The sequence below is a fragment of the Mustela erminea genome, chromosome 10, assembly GCF_009829155.1.
Source record: "Mustela erminea isolate mMusErm1 chromosome 10, mMusErm1.Pri, whole genome shotgun sequence".
In the NCBI taxonomy this organism is placed as follows: Eukaryota; Metazoa; Chordata; class Mammalia; order Carnivora; family Mustelidae; genus Mustela; species Mustela erminea.
The window spans coordinates 102,445,537-102,469,399 of NC_045623.1; the positions used below are offsets into that span (position 1 = coordinate 102,445,537).

A 23,863-nucleotide genomic window follows, 5' to 3' on the forward strand; every position below is an offset into this window, starting at 1 on the left:
ACCTCCAACAAGAGAGTGAGGTGGTGTCCCCTCCCCTCCCCCCATCACCTCTGCTACACATCCCAATCTGGCACAAGCATATTATGCGGTTAAGGCCATAAAACATTTCTTGGAACTTAAGGGAAGAGAAGAAGCCTCCCTGGGTGTGACCAGGGAGAATTAGATTAGATTTAACCCAGAGAGAATTAGATTCCCCCTGATCCGAGCGCTCCCCGATTTCACTTTCTTCCCTGCGCCAGGATGAAGAGGGGAGTGCCGGCAGGAAAGGCAGCCACTATTCACGAGTCCAGTCTCCAGTCCACAAGCAACAGAGGGACCAGGCCTGGGATTTGAAAACTCTGAAAAGAAATAAACAAAACAGACCTGGGATCGACATCTCATCCCGAAGCTGAGAAGCAGCTGGCCAGGAAGGCCATGCCTCTTTAAGGCAAAACAGGTGGGGAAGGCTCATGACCTGAAGACTCTGTTCACAAGGTATGGAGAAGAACCTGTGTACGTCACAAGGGTGACAAAATGACCTCAAGATGTCTTCCCAGGCGTTCCTCACCCATTCCTGACTCTTCTCCCTTCAAAACCAACACCTGATTACCAGTTTTTAAAGAACTGGTTTTCCTGGGGCGCCTGGGTGGCTCAGTGGGTTAAAGTCTCTGCCTTAGGCTCAGGTCATGACCTCAGGGTCCTGGGACCGAGTCCACATTGGGCTCTCTGCTCAGCAGGGAGCCTGCTTCACTGCGCCCCCGCCCGCTTCTCTGCCTACTTGTGATCTCTGTCAAATAAATAAATAAACTCTTTTAAAAAAAAAACAAAACTGGTTTTCCTTCTGACTGTCTGGGCAGCACAGCCCAACACTGTTTGTACAGTCCCCACACCAGGACAGCCTACTGCTGGTCCTGAGAATGGTTACGAGCTGGCTTGTAACCACGATCACTGGTCACTGGAGAGCAGGCTGCCTTTGGCTGCAAGAGAGCCTGGAAATGGTTGCAAACAAAGCCACAGATGCCAGAACAGACAAGGCCTAGGTCAAATCAAGATGACCCCAGGTCAAGTTTCAGGTAGGCGATCGGAGATCCAGGTTAGAATCCCTAACGGATCTGGCAATCACGAAAACAGGTTCTGTCTGGTCACTACCATCTGATAACCACTTCTCAAGGGTCCCTCAGGCCCAAGGCAAACCCAGGGGAGCAAACCTGCGTCACTGACCCAGTAAACACACCTCCTCCACAGGTGGAGAAAAAGTTCTCAGACTCTGTGCCCGGGAACGCACTTGCTGTGGTTCTGCCAGTTTCGCATGTGATTCGGGCTCTCAAACGATGCTGGGGAGCTACCGGGAAACAGCAGCGGGCCGAACAAATGAACACTTGGCTTCCGAGTTTTTCCTAGGGCACTCTACAGTGCAGATGCCAAAGACTGAATCCAGTCATTGTGTATTCTGCCAGAAAAAGGGGGCTTTAACTTTCCAGCGTTTCTGCTGTTGTGAATATGATTTTGGAAGACAGGGGAACAAAACAGTAACATCAGTGTCTCCGGTGGTTAAACCCTCAAATCGAAGTGAGGAACAAGCAGTCACCAACCAGTGAGTCTAACAGCATGGCACCTGTCTTGTTTCCTGGCAGGGCGACCTGTGGCCTTCATGCCCAACACCCAGCTGCCGACACCATCCATCACTGCTGCACTCCCATCAGATCTTGTCTCCAAATCCATCAGTGCACTACAACCCGGCCCCACTGACTGCGGGGCTGCGGGGGAGGTCCGGGCTGAGCGCGCCGCCAGATGATAAGAACAAGCACTTCTGTATTCCCAGACACAAGCAGCCAGAGCTGGGTGAAGGATTTTTTTTAATTTGGCTTGGTTTTCCAACCAAGACACTCTCAGAGTTCACTGGTTTTTGAAGTGGAAGCATTTGATTTTCACACAAACAATTAGAAGCACAGAACTAGTGAGAACACGGAATTGAGGATGAAGGTCGGGACATATGAAAATGCAGGGCTGGGAGGCAGCTGAGATCAGAAATGCCCAGGGATTCTTGGCATGGGAACTCACACCAGCAAGCCAGGCACTCTCTTCCCAGGATGTCTCTAGGGGAAATCACCCATCGATCCTAGGACACACGCGTTCTAGGACCAATCCCTTACCTCAGAACAGCCTCTGCCTCAAATTCCTGCTTGTGCTTTAATGTTTAAATTATTAAATGCATTAATGTATTTACATTATTCAAGTCTTATGTGCATTTTTCTGAGATAATTTATGTATAAGAGTTTGAATGTCCATGACTGTTAATGTCTACAACCCTTCCTGTTCATTATTGATTCTGGAAGAAAAAAAAAAGTCAAGAGTTTTAATGCCTTATTTTTAATGTATTAAGAGTCTGAATAAGTGCATTCTCTTTTTTCTTTTGTAATTTCATAATTTAAGTAGTGCATTTATTAAACTGACACAGTATGAATTGTGGTGAAGCCTGGCACGGCTCCACGCTTGCCGGAGCAGCTGGAGGAGCACGTCCGCTCCTCGGAGACCAGGCGGCAGCTTGGCTGGCGCTCAGCACACTTCCCACCTCCACGAGGCCAGGACAGGCAGCGGAGGAGCTACAGGCACTCACCGAATTTAGACGATGCTAGGAGATTTCTCTTCCTCTGTTTTCAAGCTCTTACCCAAACCCCCTCTCCTCGTTCAATAAGGGTTTCCAGAATGCTGTTGAGCGGGCTCTTTCTATGAAGGCGGAAGTTTTCTATTCAGGGGAAGTCCTCATCCTGCGTGCTCCAGGTGATAGCCAAACTGGCCATCTGCACACAGTTTTCAAGAACAATATAAATGTCAGGGCTTAACACAGCAAAAACAAGCAAAAAAAACAACTTTCTACAATGGGGGTGGGGAGGGCGTCTCAGAAGGCAGACAAACAACTCAAAGACAACACCTCCAACTTGAGCAGAACTTCGCTTGAGATCCAGTTTCCCCAGCAGGAAAGCCCTCTTTCAACTACAGCCAACAGAACGACAGTGACACCCAATGGCCTGTTGGTTCAATCCCAACTGAGCATTCCCTGTGGCTCTCCCAGAGATGGGTCTCAGGTCCAGAGTTCCTGCCCAAACGCAGAAGCTCCAAAGAAACTCAGATATCAGGTAGTCATCAAGAAACTGAATTGCTGGAGCACCTGGGTGGCTCAGTGGGTTAAAGCCTCTGCCTTCGGTTCAGGTCATGATCCCAGGGTCCCTAGCTCTCTGCTCAGCAAGGAGCCTGCTTCCTTTCCTCTCTGCCTGCCTCTCTTCCTACTTGTGATCTCTATCAAAAAAATAAATAAAAATCTTTAAAGAAACTGAATTGTTAATGGATAAATTTCCTGCCGTTACACAGAGTACATATACACACCGCGTGTGGTAATACACATGTGTGCAAACTGCAGAGAACACACATCAGTGCAGTCTCTTTCTGATGGGGGATGTGAGCACACGTGTGCACGCACACACATAACCAATGCACAAGGCAGGGACTCTGCCGCCCTGTACAAGTCAACTTGAAGTGGGAGAAAGGATGCCACAAGTTGTACGCTGCTGTTTTAGGACCTGACTCTGTTTCTAATGTCATACGTGTACATGTACACACCTCTAATACATATACATCATATGTGTTTTTAATATATCTTCTCCCTTTCTTTTTTTTCCCGGTTTCCGTCTTTTCTTTTTTCTTCTTTTCTTTTTGGCTACTCATTACCATTCTTTAACTGTTACAATTTATATCAGCATATAATGTTAAATAATTACAGGGAGCAGAGCTCACTCTAGTGAGGATATAAACGCGCTGTGGGAATCTACAGATTTAAACAAATAACACTCGCAGCAGGGGGTGAGCGGATGAATTAGCATTAATATCCTGCCTGGGAGATCCCAGTGCACTGGTACTGCTTAAATACAGATCTTTTCTGTAACAGTCAATATGACAGCTCCCGGCAATACGGCCCCTTTCCCTTTCCCAGTCAATATAGCAGCCAGTGAAAATAGAAACGTCCCTGTAGCAATCAATATAGCAGCCAGCTAAAATAAACCCTTCCCTTTTAAGGGCTATATAATAGTCAGCTAAATGGAAGAATTGGCACCCCTGCTGGATAGCTCAGCAGAGAAGCCATGAGCACTAAATGATCCTTCTGCTTCTCCAGCAGGCCCTGCCCAGGAAGGGAGAAATCATCCATATGCAGGGAAGGTGGGGGGAGCCTGCAACAGACACTTGGCAGGCTGCTCCTGGTCCCGAGGAGTAAATGTCCGGGTCATACACAGGCTTTCCAGGCACCTCTCGTTGAGGTTTAATTAAAATGGCCAGAAACTCTGGAATCCTTGCTCAAAGGTCAGCTGCAACAGGGGAACATCTGTCTCCAGTGGAGAATGAGAGTATCTTGATGTGAAGCCCGTGCCCCCCACCCCCGCCCCATTCCTAACCGCCCACTACCCCCTACTCCCACCTTAGCCCCAGAAGAGAAGAGTATTAAGTTAACAGCCTGTGGTTTTCTGTTTTCCAGCAGCAGAGATGGCGGTCGTGTTGGAATCAGACATCCAGCCAAGTGGGTGAGAAACAGAGCCTCTATGTTGAATGCCACCCAGCAGACAGATACACAGAACTCATTTTTAAAATTCACAGCCATCAATCTATTAAATATTATAACGATGGCCCATTTCCCCCACCCTGATTCACAACTTGGGAAATACTCTCCTTCCTTGGACACATATAGGAAAGAAGTTTAATTATAACAGACTTCAGAGGATGGCTTACTCTGAAGGCCAAAACAGACCAAAAGCCTTTAAAAGAAGAAGAAAAACAATAAGGAGTATCCGATTAAGAGAAGTTCCTGCACATTTGAAGTTTTTGCTCCTTTTCATTCTAACTAGCTCCTTCTAAAATTAGCTCAGTTGGATTTATGGATCTGACCAACACAGAACAGAACCACTGACACCAGTGCAGGCCTCCAACCAACAATCCTGAAGTTAATGCTGGGATTCTGCTATGCTCCAAAGCAGATGAACCTCGGGGACCCACCCCACCTTCATTAAAATTCCACAATCTGTCTGCCATCCTTTGGGGGAATCCACTGAGGGTCCCCGTTTCCCTGGCCAGGTGTTTAACACCCAGTGATGTTCATGTCATCAATCAGGTGACTCAGCCAAGTGCCACGGTGTCAGAAACTGCTGGAAAAAAGATCCTGCAAGTCCTGGTTTGAGAGCTCAGGTCCTTAAAAATTTAGATCCCAACATCCCACCTAAGCTATAGGACTCAGCAGGTGCCCTTGACTTCAGGAATTCCAGTTAAATGACATCGTGCAGCAAAAACGGCTGGCATGCTCGCTCAAGGCCTCTCACGGAAATCAGCACTTTGCTGAGGGAGACTGGTAGCTGGTCCTCCAGTCAGTCGTAGGAAATCCTGTGCTCTCACCATGATTGTGGCACCCAGAAGGGCGGAGATGGGTATGTGGGCAGAGCCAGGATGTACCCACTGTGCAAAACGTAGATTCACGACAGGTGAGTAGCTGTTATGATCTGACATGACACTCAGCTTCTCGAGCCGCCACCAACGAGGACGTCATAAACTTTGACGTGCGCAGATGTTTGTATCTAAGTCTAAGCACCGCACAAAAACTGGAGGGTGTAGACTCTCAAAGAGGTGGCGGGAGAGAGAGCAGCATGATGTTAGCAGACTGCCTCGACTGCGGAGGCCTTGACAGCCCTCAAAAGGCGGAGAGGGAAGGCAGGGAGGAGGGGAGAGAGAGAGAGAGTAATGAAAGAGAAACCAAGTATGAAAGGGAAGGAGGAAGGAGAGGCAGGAGAGAAAAGATGAGAGATAACCCAAGAGGAAACAAACCGAAAAAGAAGACGAAAAGCCCACTTTGGCATTTACAGTTTAAAGCTTTCAGGGCATTTTACGAAATGACAGTTACAATAAAACAAACAGATCGGTGAGTCATCTGGTTTCCAACTTCTGAGTCAAAAGGGGCTGTTTCTAGACAAACTGCAGAGCGGCCCTGCTGCCGGCACACTCGCGATGCCTATCACAGCGACGGAACAGGATGTGGAGAAAGGACAGGGCGGTAGGAGTGAGGCACAGTCTTTGCTGGTCCCAGTGTCACTGCGAATAAAGACTGTCAAGATTTAAACCATAATAATGGAAAGGCTATAAAGGTCTCAGCTCTAATGTTTCCTCTGATGTTCCCTGTCATAAAATGCCCGCTTTATGTTGCTTACGTGGCAATGATACACTACACACCCGCGTATGTAGGCACCAGTGGGAGCCTCGCACCCTGAGATCCCATCGGAGCCAGGCAGCAGCTGTGCTCTCTGGCTCCTGGGCGCATCACCACCAACCGAAGTGAGTCTATGCACACTTGCACACGTACACACAAACACACACACACACACACACACATTCCACAGAAATGTACTGAGCACCTACTTCCTGCCCAGAGCAGAGCTATAAGGATGTTTTCCCATCCCACAGAGGCGTCAGCATGATGCCTAGGTGCCAAATACCCAGGAGACAAACGAATGAAATATGCATTCTGCTTGGAAATTCGGCCGCGCGACGTGGGGACCCCCATGCCATGTCTGTACCTGACGGCCTTCCACCAGAGCTCGGTAACCAACAGTGAGGTGCAACTCTTCTCCCCTCCTGGGCCTCCTCTCATACAAATCAGATAAACACTTGAAAAGGGGACGAAACTGGGCACCCACAAAGACTTGCCTTTACTTGGATTCAGCAGACCAAACTACAGAAAAGCACTAATTTCAAGAGCATCTTTTATCTGCAGCCTGCTGCCTCACCATTCTAGGCCCACAGGGAACCGCAAAGAAAAACAGAAACAAAACCTATGTTAATACTTCACAGACATAACAAAGATGCAGGAACTAATAAGAAGACCAAGACGGACGTGAGAACCACTCGCAGGGAGAAATGAAGTGAAGCTGACATCTGTAAATCAGGGAAACCATGTGCAGCAATTAGGAAAGCCAAGGTACAAAATTAGGAAAGGCCTGTTGCCGTCAAGCCCCGCCCAGTGGCAGATACGAAGGGATAACTCACATTTGCTAGGTGGGCAGCCAGTGGCAACCACAAACCATCACGGGGCTGTCTTCCCTGTTGATCTATAATTGGCGAGTCTGTGATAGAGCTACCAATTATCTTTAGGCCCCCTGTATTTAGTTCACAGACAAAGGGAAGCAGGAGAGACCAGTTAGTAATGAGTAAGTAATGGCCACTAAAATACATTGTATTTTACGGAGCTGCTTCAGCAGGAAAAGCCATTCGGAAAATAAAAAGTGAAAGAATAAAAATAAGCTAGAGAAACTCAATTTTCTTCTCCCTTCCTCCCAAAGCCACACTTAGGATAAAATGAGGTTTGTGCAGGTTAATCCTTATGAGGTAAGAAAAAAATGATTAAATACATTAAAAAAATCAATTGTACATTAAACCAAATCCAGGAACGGCAAAAACAAACACCGCAGTGTTCCTGCAGCCAGTATTAGCTCTGCCAGGCTGGTCAGTGGGGGATACCCCACCTGATGGAGCCCGCTGAGGCTACAGAAGATAAGCAGAGAGGGGAGAGACGGAGCCAGGGCGTGGGGGCCTGGGGCGGGGGCGGCGAGGGGTGGGGAGGACTACAGATCTGGATTTCACTGGAATAAAGTTATTTTCTAGACATGACGAAGAAAATAAGAAAAGGCGGTATCAATGGGGCTCTGGAGACCAGGCTGAGTTCTTCAAAAATCCAATAGGGATAACAATAATAATAATTATAATCATTTGATAAACAGAAGTTATAAACCACTTCACTGTCAAATGACTTGCCACTATTTCTAGTTATTTCTTCTGTTCATTAGCAGGTTCTATTAACTGCCATTTTTCAGAGAGACAACAGAGCGAGCTGGAGAGGTGAGGTGAAGAGGCAGGCCTTTGTCTTTGAGGAAAGCCACTCTGGGAGCCGGCATGGAAACCCCCACCCTTCCCCCGCGCTCTGGGGGCCTCAGATGAAAGCCCCGCAAGCAGGCAGAGCCCCGAAAGCGGCCGTCAGTCACCAGCTCCTCCCACAGTGGAGTCAGGGCTGAGAATTCTTAGCTAATCCTAAATAAACCTCCCAGGGCCGAAATGTCGTGGCCAATTTGCTTCTCGGTGTGTACTGCAAGCATCTGGCTCTGCCTGCAACCCAGCCGGCCCCCTCTCGCCTCTCGCCTGAGCCACAGGCCTGGATGACCCTGAGAGCCAGGGCCCCGAGCGGGAGGGCGGGTGCTTGTCACTCACTTCAACCCAAGGCACAAGTTAGCCATGTGCACGCTTGGGCCCCAACGTCTCAAAAAACCGGCAAATCCAAAGTCTCCCCTTGGATGTGCTCATGAAAGTGAGTCATTTAGCGAAAACACACACGCCTCTGTAAACCCCGGCTGGGGTGGGGGAGAGAAGGGGAGGGAGGCCGGGGATGCGCCCAGAGGAAGAACAGGTAATCAAGCATGTGACAGTCTTGTTCCCAACAGAGAAAAGACACGTGCCCACAGGGGAAAATTTCAAAACATCTACACGTTACTAGAGTGGGTTATCAATGGCAACAAGTAAGATCTGACAAAGAGATTTTTACCCTCTTAACCGACGTCTCTACGTCTCTTATCTTCAAAGCAAGTGAACTCTGCTGTTCACTGTGACAGTGAGGGATTTATGGGTGTTGATGGGGACGCAGATAAAGGATCCACCTGAGGGGGGCAGAGAAAGCAGGGATGGAGTGCCCTGGATCCAGCGAATTCTTTACTCATGCGGGTTCAGGCGACTCCCAGAGACCTGCACAGCCCGGGCACCACTGTGGAGCTCGGAGCTCGAGTGGAAGGCAAAGGGCTCGATTGTGGAACCTTTCCTCCGCCCGCAGGACGTAAAACAGTGAGCAGCTGCTGCCCCCTAGAAGCTAGCAGGGACACAGCACTTTGCTCGAGAGGCAAGGCTGCAAAGACCCTATTATCTCGCCTCGATCCCTTAACCTGTCATTAGTGAGGTTCATGGGCACAGACGCCTCCTCCAGCACGAGGAGGCCCACATCACCTCTGATAAATTAATAGGTGCCTGTTCAACAGCAAAGATGCGAAAGGAAGACTCCAACCCGGGAACACGCATGAAGGCAGCAGCTTCAGAGGCGGCCCAGACTCACCAGGCAGCCCCTGAACAGAGCCAAGGCCCCTCCCGCACCCTGGCTGGAGGCAGACCGAGGTCAGCACGCTGTCCCTGCCTGTGACCCAGATGAGAGAGCCCGGCTGTCCCCACCTGCACTGGGGGGGGGGGGGGGGGGTGTCATTCCCAGTCCCGCCCCTTGCAAGCTGTAGGAACTGGACTGCCCTGGGCTGGTTTCCTCGCTGTAAACTGAGGAAAAGAGTAGTTCGGTTCTCTCCTGCTTGTTAGGGTGAAGCAAACTAACAAAAATGAAGAGACCAGCACCAAGCCCAGCAAAAATGCACAGGAGACCCCTCCTGACCTAGGGCATCAGAGCTGGTAATTGGTCAGTTAATCGAAAAATCGGTTAAAGCCGGGAATCATTAAAAATGGAGCCTACTCCACATACCTTAAACATTTTACATTAACTCAAAACCTATAAACGTACAGTCATTTGCTAATCTTTTGATGTGGAGCCAAGCCCTTTTCTTTGAGTGTGGGCCCACAGACTGAAGTTCCCAGACATCTTTCTTACATTAACCCCACCCATGACACACCCCTCGCAATTTCTAAAGCAAAGTGAGAACTTAAAGACACCAGTAAGGCAAATCAAAGTACTGGATACTTCTAGATTTTTATGATCTTCCCCCAGTTTAACTGTCATCTTGCTCACACTTGAGAAGTTATTCTCTTTTGGTAAATTCACATGGACCAAAGCATTCGGCTTAGCTTCCCCAGAACCTTCTTTTCACGTTCGTGTTTACAAAACACCCCGTATTTGTAGTTCCCTCTGTGCACTTCTGTATTTCGTGTCTTTACAGCATATTTAACAAAACTGCCTCATTCGCTAACAAATACGATGGGCACGCACAGGTTCAGGGCGAGCTGAGGACCTCGTGGTCTGCAGAGCAGGGGCAGATGGGACCGGCCAGGAGCCGCCCGTTCGGAGCCCCCCAGGCCTCCTGGAGCGGCGCCTCCTGGTGCCAAACAGCAGGTCCATCGCCTCAAGGAGCTGTCTCATGTGAGCTCTTGATACTTTAAAAAATACATATTTACTGAGCTGGAGCTTCACATGACAAGAGGTTTGAAATAAGTCTTGAAAGCACACAGAAGCCAAAAGGATGCTGCAAAGACAAAGCATAAGGAAAGGGCAGAAACGATGTTTAAGACGTGCGGTCTACTTTTCCCCCTTTTCCACCAAAATCCATCTGCAGAGAAATGTGGACAAACTAAGCCATTTGTACAAACCATCAGGGTGCCCGCCACTCCTGTCAGCAGCTCCTCCCCACCAGGCTGCCGAAAGCTGGCCTGTCCCCCCAGAGATCCTGTTGCTGCGGCCCACTGCGGCCACAGGGGACTGAGAGAGAGAGAGAGAGAGACAGGGAGGGGGAGAGAAGCAGAGAGACAGAGAAAGGCCTGTTGACAGACACTGCTGGGTGAAGGGTGTGACTGGGACCCAGCGCGCCACCCCCCACACTCAGTAAGCACAAACAGGCCCCCGTGCCACCAGGGACACTGCTAAGGCAAGAGCTCACAAAGGTGGCGGCACGTCTTTTTCCCGACAAGGGCAATTTATCCGACCCACTGGGGGCTATGAGTTAGCTCTTGGGTGACTCTGAGCGTCACAGAGTGCCCCCGGGTAGATTTACCTCAAGAATCACTCAGTGTCAGCCCCATCTCTAGGCTGTTGAGACAAACTCATAATGGCAGGGAGAAGATTTGTGGAGCAACAAGCATAAATCTCGGTGATAACTACAGACCATAAAGGAAAGGAGAGCTGGCAGGGGAGAAGGCAGGGCGGCGAACGCGCCCTCCTGCAAAGCACTACTTCATCTTCCCGTGGCTTCTCAGAGCGCAGAAGTGGTTCTGAACTACAGGACCGCATTTCTCAAACCCAAATTGGTCTGCATGGTTGGAGGATGCGTGAAGATATTTCAACTGAAATTATCCTGGAAAAGCCAGGGCACCTGGCAGTCCTCAGTACATGACATTCGGCGGTCCTCAAAGCAGGGGCTCGTGAGAGATTTACGGAGTTGGCGTATGGAACACCCATCCTTTAGGTGGCACTTAAAAAAAAAAAATGCTTCTAAGTGGAAAGTCTTTCAAATAAGATAATGATCGATCTGCAGCAGAAGCAAAACCTTTGACTGTCCCTCTGCCCAAGTAAGAGCTTCCTTTACCCCCTCTTCAGCAATGACCAAGAACATCTGAAGATCTCTGAGACCATCTCCAGGAGACAGCAGGTGACTGCAGCCTGTCCTTCTGGACCAGTGATGCAGGTGACAAGACTATGGGCTGAATTCGCCCAGTCTCTGTGTGACTCTGCAAAAGGCACAGGGATGCTCGGCTCCTGAGTCCCCAGGACACTGGCTGGGTTGGTCACCAGACAGGGCCTCTGACTGCAGAACTCTCACAACGGCAGGTACTTCCATGAAAGCCAGGAACCCAAAGTATAAACAAAGCTGAGTAACTATTTCAAATTCCATTTCCCTAATTATTACTCCTAAGAGTTTCGATTCATCTAATAATGATTTGTACAAGGATACCTTAAAACTGAAGAAAACCACCTCTTCATTCACCTGAAAGAGGAAAGAACTTGAAGGGCCTCCACCTAATCTATTCAATAAACCTCCTCTAGAACGGGAAGGATGAAGTAGGGAGAGACAGTAATTTCAAAATCAGTAAGTGGCCTAGAGATTACAGACAATCCGCCCAGAGCCAGAATGAGGCTTTTCTCAAGTTTGTCCAACACCGAGGACTCTCATCAGCTTCCTCTCCCCATGGCCTGTGGAACCCTCTGGCACCCTCCCCACAAAGGGTGTCAGTGTCAAAATAAGCATTTTCATCACTGAAGGATTTCCACCATCTATTAAGAGTGGGAAAGGAGAGCCAACCACCTTCCCTATCTGAAAGGCACCAGGCCTCAGGCCTGCTCCCACGACAAAGGCGTGTCGTCAGAGGGGTGTCCTGCCATCCCCACCCTTCAGTTGTCTGCTCCTGATTTCAGTCCCAAGTTTCTCAGCAGCAGTTGTGAGGGGCTCACGCACCCCCCATGTGCTGCTAGTAATGGTTTAAGTACTAACATCTGTAGATGATTCACTTTTCAAAAAGAAATAAGTAGAGCGGATTTAGGATTAGCCCTATGATGTCGGCCTCACTCACGTGGACCCAGACAGATGACCCTGAGTGGAAATTACAGCTCACTTGAGTAAACGTAACTCAGCACAGGACTCAACCACGATGGATCCTCACAATAATGATGCTTAATACTTTAGATCTGCCATATTGATTTGTTTTTCCTAAAGAAAATGGCAATTTTCTGAAATCTCTAAATGGGCCAGTTTCATTACCCCTGAGCTTATGAATATATCTTCATGAACACAGTATTAAAATGAATTTGGGCCATCTGGCTGGCTCAGTCGGTAGAGCATGCTACCCTTGATCTCGGGGTTTTGAGTTCAAGCCCCACATCAGGTACAGAGATTACTTAAAAATAAAATATATTTTTTAAAAATCCATTTTATTTCTCTGCCAACTGCTTTGGCGTTTATGAAATATATCCATTATACGTCCTACATACACACACGTACATACACACATGGGCACATGAGTGTACACGAAGAAATGTGTTGAGCATGTAGATGTCATCCTTCAGAGATTTTTGGTGGGAACAAGACACGAGAAGCACCTATCCCTGGTGAGCCCACAAGGAGGTACGACCAAAGTACTCTAGCCACAAAAGATACAAATACAGGGTGAGTGCCAGGAATACACTCTCAAGGTCTCTAGGAGATAGGCAACTAGCCATAGGTATTCTTAAAGAAGAGTTCACAAACTCCCTAATTCAGCAAGATATTAATGATTAATGGCCTTTTGATTACTGGCCTCTGATTAACTGACTTCAAAAACCAAACAGAAAATCTCCGGAGTCCCAGGCATAAGGTAGATGAGTTCCCCGAGAAGGACTGAGATCGGATCCATGATGTAGGACCCCCGGGCAAGTTTCCATCAGCCTCAAGGAGAAACCAGAGGCTACAGGATATTCTGTACTTAGAGGGCGAAGCTGAGACATGGCCTGGCTCTGCGAGCACAGGGCATCCTTATTTTCAATAATAATTCACCCTACTAAAAAGAATTAAGCCTAGGGAAGGTGATAAAGTAGAAATGACCATCATATTTTATAAAAATAAATTCATCATAGTTTGGGAGTATTGGGGTGGAGGGATGCAGGGTAAGGACAAAAACCAAAACAGAACCAAAAAACTATACCCATAAGTCAGAGGAAGAAAGAATGGCAGAAGACACATCCATTAGAAGAACTTGGTGTCAAGGAGCAAAAAGCCAAAATGCTCTTTTAAGCATCGTATAAAACAGGTGGCTTCCAGGACCGCTGGGTATTGAGGAGCTTGTGTTGAAACCAGTGAGCAGGGTACACATGAAACTTTATTGATTGCTCACTTCAAATAATAACCTAAACTCAGATGACTAAAAGACGGTTACTTAACCCTAGTTTCTGGGGCGCTTAGGTGGCTCAGTAAGTTAAGCATCTGCCTTCAGCTCAGGTCATGATCCCACAACGTGCTGAGATCGAGCTCCATGTCGGGCTCTCTGCTCAACGGGGAGCCTGCTTCTCCCTCTCCCTGCCACTCCCCTAGCTTGCACATACTCTCTCTCTCTCTCTGTCAAATAAACAAATAAAATCTTTAAAAAAAAAAAAAAAAAGTCACCTGGTTTCTGAACCCCAGCAAGACAGAACCCCAATTACTCCGTGCCAACAACCGTCCACCGATTTAAAGACCCGTGAGCCACGTGGGGCTTGATCCTGCAAGAGCCGTGCAGGACCTGACCCAAGGCCCAAGCACATGCCCACCACAGGGGACGAGAAAACTTGGGTCTGAGAGAATTTATGGAAGGTTTACAACTGGCTGTGGGGTGGGGGGAGCTGGAAGTCAATACTCTGGAGGACTGCCAAAGCTCCTTGCCCCAGGAGGCAAAGCTCAGGGAAGAAAGTATGAAGAAGAAACAGCGATCAGCCATTTTAACTTGGGCAGAGTTTTATCGTCAATAGTAAGGGTATTTCAACTGGGAGTTTACAGAATTTATCAAGACCTGTCTGTTCACCAGTCTCCACCCCCGAGGGCATTACGACATTATAGGGCAACTATCTCACTCATAGGGCCGGGGTTGCTGGGGTGGTTTTTTCATGGCAGGGAGGAGGACTGAGGGGCACGGGAAGGTAACATGCAGTCACTGTGTGGGTGTCACCCGGACATGGGGGTGGCGAAAAACATCAGCGCGTCCTTCAGAGACTACAAGGCAATACTCCTCACAACCACAATCACAGCTTGGTCGGACAGGGCCGGAGAGGGCAGAAATGAAAACCAGGCCCTCCTTCTCCAGCAGCTAAAGCAAAAAACTAGTGTGAACCCCAGAATATCACCTGTCCTTGCCATCTGCGTTGTACTGACCACTCCTCGGAGCCTCTTCGGTCACAACTCCCTTCCCCAATAAAGGGAAAATTTACTCCAAAGTCATCATCTAGTTCTGGAGACCAAGAGTAAGAGGAGATGCCTTCAGTACCCCATGCTCAGCCCTTTCAGTGTAGGGAACAGGCAGCTTCCACGGAAGAATTTTATGGAAAATATGCTCTCAGTTAAAAACAAAACCAAAAGCAACTTAACAGGGTGTTCCCCCAACACGGGAAAATCCTACTCCTCAAGACCTCACTTCAAGTTTCACCAAAAAACATCCCTAAGTATACCCCGGGCAGAACTCTTCCTTCCCGAATAATGAGGGCTCTTCTACTCCCAGCCAGGCAATTCCGCACCAAATTATATGCGATTTTGTACTGTTTGCTAAAATTATATATGGTCTTGTGCTGTCTACTAATTGTTTCATGTGTACAAATGCCTTTTCTTCCCCAATAAAGTGCATAAATTACTTAAGAAGAAGGCTTAATTTTATTCTTCAATTGTCTGTTCCTCCTGAGCATCCGAGAGACGGGTAACGCACACACCTGAGAAACCTCCCCTAGGGAAGGCAGACTCAGACAGAGGGCTGTGGGCTTTCTGTGGGTGGGGGATAGCACCCCATCCCTTCGCCGGCACCCTGTGACTCTCATCCAGCCTACTGCCAGCTCAAAGTCCTGTACCCCTACGCGCCATGAGTCCTCGCTAGTCCTTGGCCGGCCCCACTGCCTGGCACCCTCCCACCACCGCTCTCGAGAGGCAGAAGTAGCTCACACAAGACCATACAGCTCGGCTGGTGCCCTCATTTAATCAGGCTGCTGCGAATGGTTGGCCAAAAGCAATAAGGGCATGACTGAGAGACTGTGGGAGTTTAATATAAAAAAATTAATTAAAAAAAAGGGGGGGGAGGAGAAAGGGTCTACCTTCTAATAGGGCCCTAATTACCCAACTCATAGGATCAGCCCAAATGAGATGGGAGTTTATTTCGGGTTTTTTTTTTTTTTAATTATTGTTTTTTTATATATATATAAATTGCTGCTATGTGTTTTCTTTCCTCTGAGCAATTATGCAGCAAGTACGTAAAGAGGGGAAAAAAATATTAATTAAATATAAGGTAATTGTAGAGTTGGCCTGGAGAGAATAAGTCTGAACTCTGGACAATCACAGGCTACTAGGGTTTGAAGACTGCTCGGGGCCTCCCAGAAAAGAAAGAAATGAAAATCCAACCAAACACCAAGCAGATGAAGAGTAGAGCAGGAAAAAGAACAGCATCCAGAAACACGAGCCGGGCGAAGGGCTCCAAATGCCCAGAAATCAGCAAGGCTGCCACTGCTTAGCACTCGCTGCTAGAAAGAACCCCCAAGTGTTGACCCAATCATGCTGCAAAAGAAGGACCAGCCAGCTTTGCCGGGGGTTAGTAGTCAGGTCAGTAGATAAAAATGTAAAAGGAGACCAAGGAGGTAGGGCTGCAGAGGACTACAGCGTTCAATTTGGACTTTAATCCAAAACCAACCACAACTCCAGCCTGCGGGGCACTGACAGGCCCCAGGAGAACACTCCAGCTTCCTAGCTAAGGGCCTGGCAAGGGGAAGCCCTTCTGAAGTCTTTGGCTTTCCCACCTCCCTGATCACCAGGACAAACCCAGGCAATACCAAGAGTGAACCGAAGGCACTGTGGGGTGTGGTGGGAAGGAAGCCGGACTGGGTAACGCTTGGTAACAGCCGGTGTCACAGAAGACAACCACACTTCCCTGAAACAGCCCCAGCAGGGCTTGCGTCACCCTGGTCTTTCAGCCTCCGCCAAATCCAACTCCCCTTCTGCCTTGGAAAGCCTGAGTGCAGGCTAGAATTCAGGCCTATTCACGCCAGCTAAAGGCCTCACATCACCTCCTCCCACTACTGCTGGAGGAGAGGCAAGAAAACCAGGCCTGGGAAACCAAAGCTGGGCGGTGCATCCCTGAGCTTGCTATCACCATCCAAACAAAGACAAAGCTCTAAAAGCTGGCCCGCCATAAAACTTATCTGGTTAGTGCAGAACAGGTCTTGCTACCCAACAAACAGGATTTGCGGCGGGCCCTGAAATGCAAGCCAGGATGAAAATGGCGGGGGGGGGGGGGGGGGGGGGGGTTGCTGGCAGGGACTGGGGCTCAGAACATCAAAGCACAAGCACTTCGTGAAGAAGGGTTACCTTCATTCAGTACTCAGGAGGCCACTGCCCTGTCAGTACTAGAAGCATTTACTGTTGGTAGCGAGCATCACAAATGACCCACCAGGCAAAAACAGAACTCCCTGCCTTACCTGTTCCTCAAAGGCCACCGCACCGTGCCCTCACCCTGAAGGGCAAAATGGCTATTTCAGACAATCAAGTAGCAACTTGGTCCCAACCCCACCTCCAGAAGGTTCGGGCATCCCACTGATCACTACTGATCAGGAACAAACGAAGTGGTGCACCACGCCCTGCGGTGGATGCTTTCCGTTCCAGAAAAGACCAGGCTTTCCCAAGGAGGCAGCCCACTAACCCCTACATGCCAGACAGTAAGACATAAGTCAAAGGTCACTAAGTTCGCCTCCACACAGCACTTACTTCTGAGGAGACAACGAGGAGGCAAAACTACCGGGTCTTAGGGTTTCTCCACACTCACACAGTATTTTCATGACTAGAAACGATACTATACATCTTGGGTACTTACCAGAGGCTCTCGAGGCACCACATTTTCACTTCCTGGAGTAGAGCTTGGCTGCAAAGAAAAACAGAAACAAAAATAAGATCACAGTGCCACCCAATGGACATCCAAAAACCAAAGATACGCAAAAGATAGGCCGTTCTCAAGCCACACACCAGCACCTGTTCCTCCTACTTCTCACCAGCTCTCAGACTGTAGAGGGCTCCATGGTGGGCTGCCTGTAAGAAGCGGCCCACCCACGGAGTCTGAATGTGCTGGTGAACGTGAAGAGACTTCTTCGGGGTTCACTGCCACAGCGCCTCAAGGAGAAGGCTAGGTTTGGCTTAGGAGGGCCCAAGATCAGCAGGTGAGCAGCGAGGGCTGCGGACCATCACAAGAGCCATAGGAAAAGCAAAGTCCAGGGGAAAGGCTTCATGTGAGAGGGAAACTTCCCTTTTGCCATCTTCCCACCGAATGACCAGGAAAAGCAGAGACGACGTGGAGAACAAGATTCAGCCACAAGGGGGCCCCAGGTACCCACAATCTGGATTTTCTCTGGGCATCTACTTGGAGTCAGGAAGCAAAGAAACGAGGAACGATGGCTCCTACTATCACCTATCACTGAGGACCCCAACCCCCAGCAGTAAGGAAGCTGGAACCTGCTGGGTAAATAAGCTAGTGACAGACCTAAAGACCAACCGGCCGGCAGGGAGCATGCGGCCCACTCACCGGCCGCAGTCTGCCACCTTCTCCTCTCACTCAATCTCCCATTTGCCTCCAACCTTTGGCTGACGATCTGGCCAAATTTAGAGAAAGGAAGAGACAGAGACAGACAGACTCAGAGGAAACTCACAAATCTCCAAAAGACTAGAACAAGCAGTTTGAGGGAGTTCTGATTAGTTTACTGTTACTGATGTTCAAGCCAATTTCCAATTATCTACAGATAATATCCAGACAAGTGCAGCTCATCTGTGGGTCTCCGGAGCCAGCCTCCGGCCTCCATACTCCTCCCACCTCACTCAGATGGCAAGTGCCAGGCCTCCTGCTGGGGTGGGGGGGAAGGTGGGAGAGGAAAGAGTCCAGTCCACAGAAGGTCCCCAAAGATCTCCTTGCTCCCCGCTGCCCCCGAATGGCTGGCACGTAGCACAATGACAAGGACTCTGCTGGAAGAAGGACTCTCTCCCCTCATCCCAAGTCCCAGGACGAGGTCAGCCCGCATGAAACCAAGTGGAAAGTCTCAGGGAATCTGAGCTCCTGTTCCCTGCCTCCCCTCCCCCACCCTGCTGGCTCCCTCCTAAGGCTCCCTGTGGTCAGGAATAACCTCCCCGCATTTAGACCTCTAGCCCTGACCCCCTCCGAGTTCTCCATTCAGCCGCCTTCCGGCCTCCTCTGGATTCAACAAGTTCCTCCTTAGGTTCCTGATCCTCTCCCTCTGCCACACGTCCTCTTCCAGTGTCCCCTGTCTGCGAGAATGGCACAGTCTTCCAGCAAAATACACAAACCCGGGGCCAAAGGACCATTCTGGACAGCTCTTCCTCTCCCACTCACCAGAGCTAACACATTATCAAGTCCTGCCAACACTCCTTCCTAAATATCCATGCAATCAGTCTGTCCACTTCTCACCACTTCTACTGCCATCACTTTGGTCAAAGCTTCCAAAATCTCCTCCCTGGACCGTTGCCAAGAGCCTTCGCAACCGTTCACCCACATCCATGTTGGCTGGCTTCTTCTAATTCATTTTCCACATTGCACAGAGACTATAATTTCAAAACGGTAATAATCAGATCTCGCCCCCGCCCACCCCAGCAAACCACTACGACAACGGCTCTAACACAGAAAACCCTCCCAGTGTGGCCACAAGAGCAAAAGCATAAGACTGGGTTTTTTTGTTTTTGTTTTAAGATTTTATTTATTTGACAGACAGAGATCACAAGTAGGCAGAGAGGCAGGGAGAGAGAGGAGGAAGCAGGCTCCCCACTGAGCAGAGAGCCCGATGCGGGGCTCGATCCCAGGACCCTGGGATCATGACCTGAGCCGAAGGCAGAGGCTTTAACCCACTGAGCCACCCAGGCGCCCGGCGTAAGACTGTTTTAAAAAAACGAACAGACAAAAAAAAAACCCAGTGGTAGAGAGATGCTCCCGGTTTGACAGGCACAAAAGTGCTCTCTCTCCTGATGCCCAGGCGCCAACCTCCCCCAGCCAGAAGGTGTGCCCAAGTGCTGACCTTGAAGCACGACAAAGACCGATGGCACACACAGCTCAGGTCAGAGCACCTGGCTGAACATCCTGTCCCAGGTCTGCCCTGAGGCTGGGTAACTCTGAGTACGTCCTATGCCAGTCTGGCCTATAGTTCTTTGCAGAGAAGAATAAGGTTCAATTCAACAATTATTTCTTGAGAGGCGCTGGCACAGAGGCAAGTGCATGAACTTTGGCGGCAGTAAGTGAGTGACGGTGGGGCTACTGCTCTACCTCCCCGAACCTCAGTCTCCCCACCTGTGGGAATAATGGGAAAAACACCAGCACCTCGCGTTCAGGGCGAGATGAGCGGATAGAAGGTATATGCTCTCGCTTCTCCGCTCAAAATCAACCGACAGACTTCTGCTCTGTCTGTGATGGGGTATGGGACCAGATTTAACCTCCCACTGTTAACAATTAGAAAACTAAACAAAATACAGGACACCACTGTTTGTAGACACTGGATAGTACTGAGTCCTGACAGAACAGAAACAAATGATATGACCCTACGGTCACTCTGGTTTTCTGCCAAGAGGCATGCTTCAGACGAAGAAGGGGAATGGGGTCGGCGGGGCGGGGGGAATCCCAGCAGAGCACGGCAGTCTCTTGCGGAGTTGAGGAAACAGAGATTAGGGTTCAGGGAGGCTAAGGCAGCTCAGAGTTGTAAGACAGAGCTGCAGAGAGGAGAGGGCTATGCCAAAAGAGAGCTCCAGAAACCTTCACAGAAGCTCCCTGAGTAAATGTGTGCACAGCAACATGTGTGCAAGCACAGAGTGAAACTCCACAGGCTGAGAAACAGCAATGAAGAAGCCGTGAGGTGAATGGCCCCAGGAGCCCTCAAAGGCCCTCGTGAGCCATGAGCACCAGAACGGGGTGTCCTCACCGTTCGGTCAGAGCACTCAGTAGAGACCTGGAAGGACCACAGCCTGGTAGGGGAAGGACAGACTACCCCTAGGGTAAAGGCCATCCTAGGTCCACCCTAACAAAGCTTAAAAACGGGACTTTATGGGATCAAAATGAACCAAAAGTAACCCAACTACCCACCAGAACAAATCTCAACACTCTTCAAGATAAGACCACAAAATCCAGACCCTCAACAATGTAAAAATTCACAGCATCCAGCACCCAATCAATAATCTCAAAGATGGGGGTGCCCAGGTGGCTCAGTGGGTTAAGCCTCTGCCTTCGGCTCCAGTCATGATCTCAGGGTCCTGGGATCAAGCCCCACATCAGGCTCTCTGCTCAGCAGGGAGTCAGCTTCCTCCTCTCTCTCTACCCATCTCTCTGCCTACTTGCGATCTCTGTCAAATGAATAAATAAAATCTTTAAAAAATAATAATAATCTCAAAGATAAAAGTCAGGGAAGTATGATCCATAATAATAAGAAAAATTAGAAGAAATCATTCACAGACAACATTAAGACAGGTGTCATAACTTTATTCAAGAACTTAATGCAATTCTAAAAATACATACCTGAATCATTATGTTGCATGCCTGAAACTAATATGACATATGTCAATTATGCCTCAATAAAAAGAAAACTCAAAGGAAAACAGGATCATAGTAAGGAGAGAAATACATTGCATAAAACAAAAGTAGAACTTCAAGAGATGAAAATATAATATCTAAAATAAAAATTTCACCAAATGGGAATGACAGATTAGATACTGCAGAAAAAAAGGTAAGTGAACTTAAAGACACAGCAACAGAAACTGACCAAAATGAAGGGCAGAGAAAAAAAGAAAAAGAACAAAAAATACTTGAAGAAATAATGGATGAAAATTCTTCAAGTTTGATGAAAACTACAAACTCCAAAATCCAAGAAGCTCAACAAATCCTAAGCAAAGCAAACACATAGCATTCTAAAGCACTATACAATCAAACTGCTAAAAACCCATGAAAAGGGAGAAATCTTACAAGCAGCCAGAAAACAAAGAAAACCATTACCTACAAATATTAATCAAGACCAAGAATGAATTCAGACTTTAATCAGAAGATATGCAACCCAAATAAAAAATATAATAGCACTGTATCTTTAAAATGCCTCTGAGGGGAAACCTGTCAACCTAGAATTCTATATCCAGTGAAAATATATTTCAAAAATAAATACAAAATAAAGTACGTGCTTGCTTCAGCAGCACATATACTAAAATTGGAACAACACAGAGAAGATTAGCATGGCCACTGCACAAAGATGACATGCAAATCTGAAAGCATTCCATGTTTTTTGCAACGTGTAGAACTTCTCATTTATTTCTTTCCTTCTATTTTGGGTTTCATTTGCTCTTATTTCTCTAGCATATTTTCTAAAGTTAGTATGGTACTCAAAATGTTATTTCCTTCCCAGCACTGCTTTGGTTGCATTCCACAAATTTAAATTATATTGTTTTCATTTTTGTTCAGCTCAGAATATTTTACTTCCCTATGATTTCTTCTTTCCCCCATAATTTAGAAATCTGTTGTTTAATTTCCAAACATTTGGGATCTTTCCAGATTTTTTTTTCTATTATCGATTTCTAGGGTTTTTTTTTTAAGATTTTATTTATTTGAGAGAGAGAGAATGAGAGGGAGCCATCAGGAGAGGGGGAAAAAGTCAGAGGGAGAAGCAGACACCCTGCTGAGGAAAGAGCCTGATACGGAACTCGATTCCAGGACTCCAGGATCATGACTTTTAAAGGGTCTGCCCGAAATTCTTTCTCCCTCTCCCTCTGCCCTCCCCCTATTTGCATGCTCTCTCGCTCTCAAAATAAATAAAATCATTAAAAATAAATAAATAGGGGTTCATGGGTGGCTCAGTGGGTCAAAGCCTCTGCCTTTGGCTCAGGTCATGATCTCAGGATCCTGGGACTGAGCCCTGCATTGGGCTCTCTGCTCAGCAGGGGGCCTGCTTCCCCCTCCCCACCACTGCCTGCCTCTCTGCCTACTTGTGATCTCTCTCTTTCTCTGTCAAATAAATAAATAAAATATTTTTTAAAATAATAAAATAAAATAGAAATTAATATGTAATGAAACTTAACAAAAAAATTCTAGGTCCAGGTGGCTTCAGTGGTGAATTCTAGTAAACATTTAAGGAAAAAATACAACCAATCTTATACAAACTTTTTTTTTTTTTTTAAGATTTATTTATTTATTTATTTGTCAGAGAGAGAGAGAGAGAGCAAACGCAGGCAGAGGCAGAGAGAGAAGCAGGCTCCCTGCTGAGCAAGGAGCCCAATGTGGGACTCGATCCCAGGACCCTGGGATCATGACCTGAGCCAAAGGCAGTGAACCAACCAACTGAGCCACCCAGGCATCCTTACACAAACTATTTTAGAAAAAAGAAAGAAAAAAACAGTAAAATTTCCCAATTCATTCTATGAGGGCAACATTACCTTAATACCAAAACTAGACAAAGATTTCACACACACAAAAGAAAACTACAAATCAATACCTCTCTTAAACATAAATGACAAGGGGCGCCTGGGTGGCTCAGTGGGTCAAGCCGCTGCCTTCGGCTCAGGTCATGATCTCAGGGTCCTGGGATCGAGTCCCGCATCGGGCTCTCTGCTCAGCAGGGAGCCTGCTTCCCTCTCTCTCTCTCTGCCTGCCTCTCCGTCTACTTGTGATTTCTCTCTGTCAAATAAATAAATAAAATCTTTAAATAAATAAATAAATAAATAAATAAATGACGAAACCCTTAACAAAATACGAACAAACCAAATCCAGCAATATATAAAATGGATAACAAATCATAACCACGTAGGATTTATTCCACAAACAGTAAGTTGGTTTAACATTTGAAAACCGATCAACATGAAGCATCATATTAATAAAGAAAACAATAGGAACAACAGATAGCAAAAGAGCACATGACAACAGTCAAAACACATAGTTTTTTCAAAAACACTCAACAAATCAAAAAGTTGAAAGAAATTAAATCTCCTCCATTTGATAAAGGGCACCTTAAAAAAAACTTACAGCTAATGTCATATTTAAATGTAAAGACTGAATTTTCTAAGATAAAGAATAATGCAAGAATATCTATTCTTGGGGCACCTGGGTGGCTCAGTTGGTTAAAGCCTCTGCCTTCGGCTCAGGTTATGATCTCAGGGTCCTGGAATAGAGCCCCGCATGGGGCTCTCTGGTCAGTGGGGAGCCTGCTTCCCCCCTCTCTCTGCCTGCCTCTCTGCCTACTTGTGATCTCTCCCTCTCTCTCTGGCAAATAAATAAATAAATAAAATCTTAAAAAAAAAAAAAAAGACTATCTATTCTCAATACTCCTCTTAACACTGTATAAGAAGTCCTAGAGAGCATATAAATTGGAAAGCAGTAAGTAAAGCTATCTTCATTTGCAGATGAGAGG

The 23,863-nt window shown here is 47.6% G+C and overlaps 1 protein-coding gene and 1 non-coding gene across 3 annotated transcripts in view; one reads left to right on the forward strand and one right to left on the reverse strand.

The window, feature by feature from the left end:
- Positions 1 to 23,863, reverse strand: part of PEX14 (peroxisomal biogenesis factor 14) — a 139,093-nt gene that overhangs the window by 106,351 nt on the left and 8,879 nt on the right. For both annotated transcript variants that reach the window (XM_032301789.1, XM_032301787.1), the window contains exon 2: positions 17,314 to 17,361. In XM_032301789.1, the coding sequence (XP_032157680.1) occupies positions 17,314 to 17,361 (48 nt within the window). The remainder of the gene's footprint in view (positions 1 to 17,313; positions 17,362 to 23,863) is intronic.
- On the forward strand, positions 21,644 to 21,750 carry LOC116568326. The gene has a single exon (XR_004276550.1). It is a non-coding gene; the product is annotated as a U6 spliceosomal RNA (small nuclear RNA).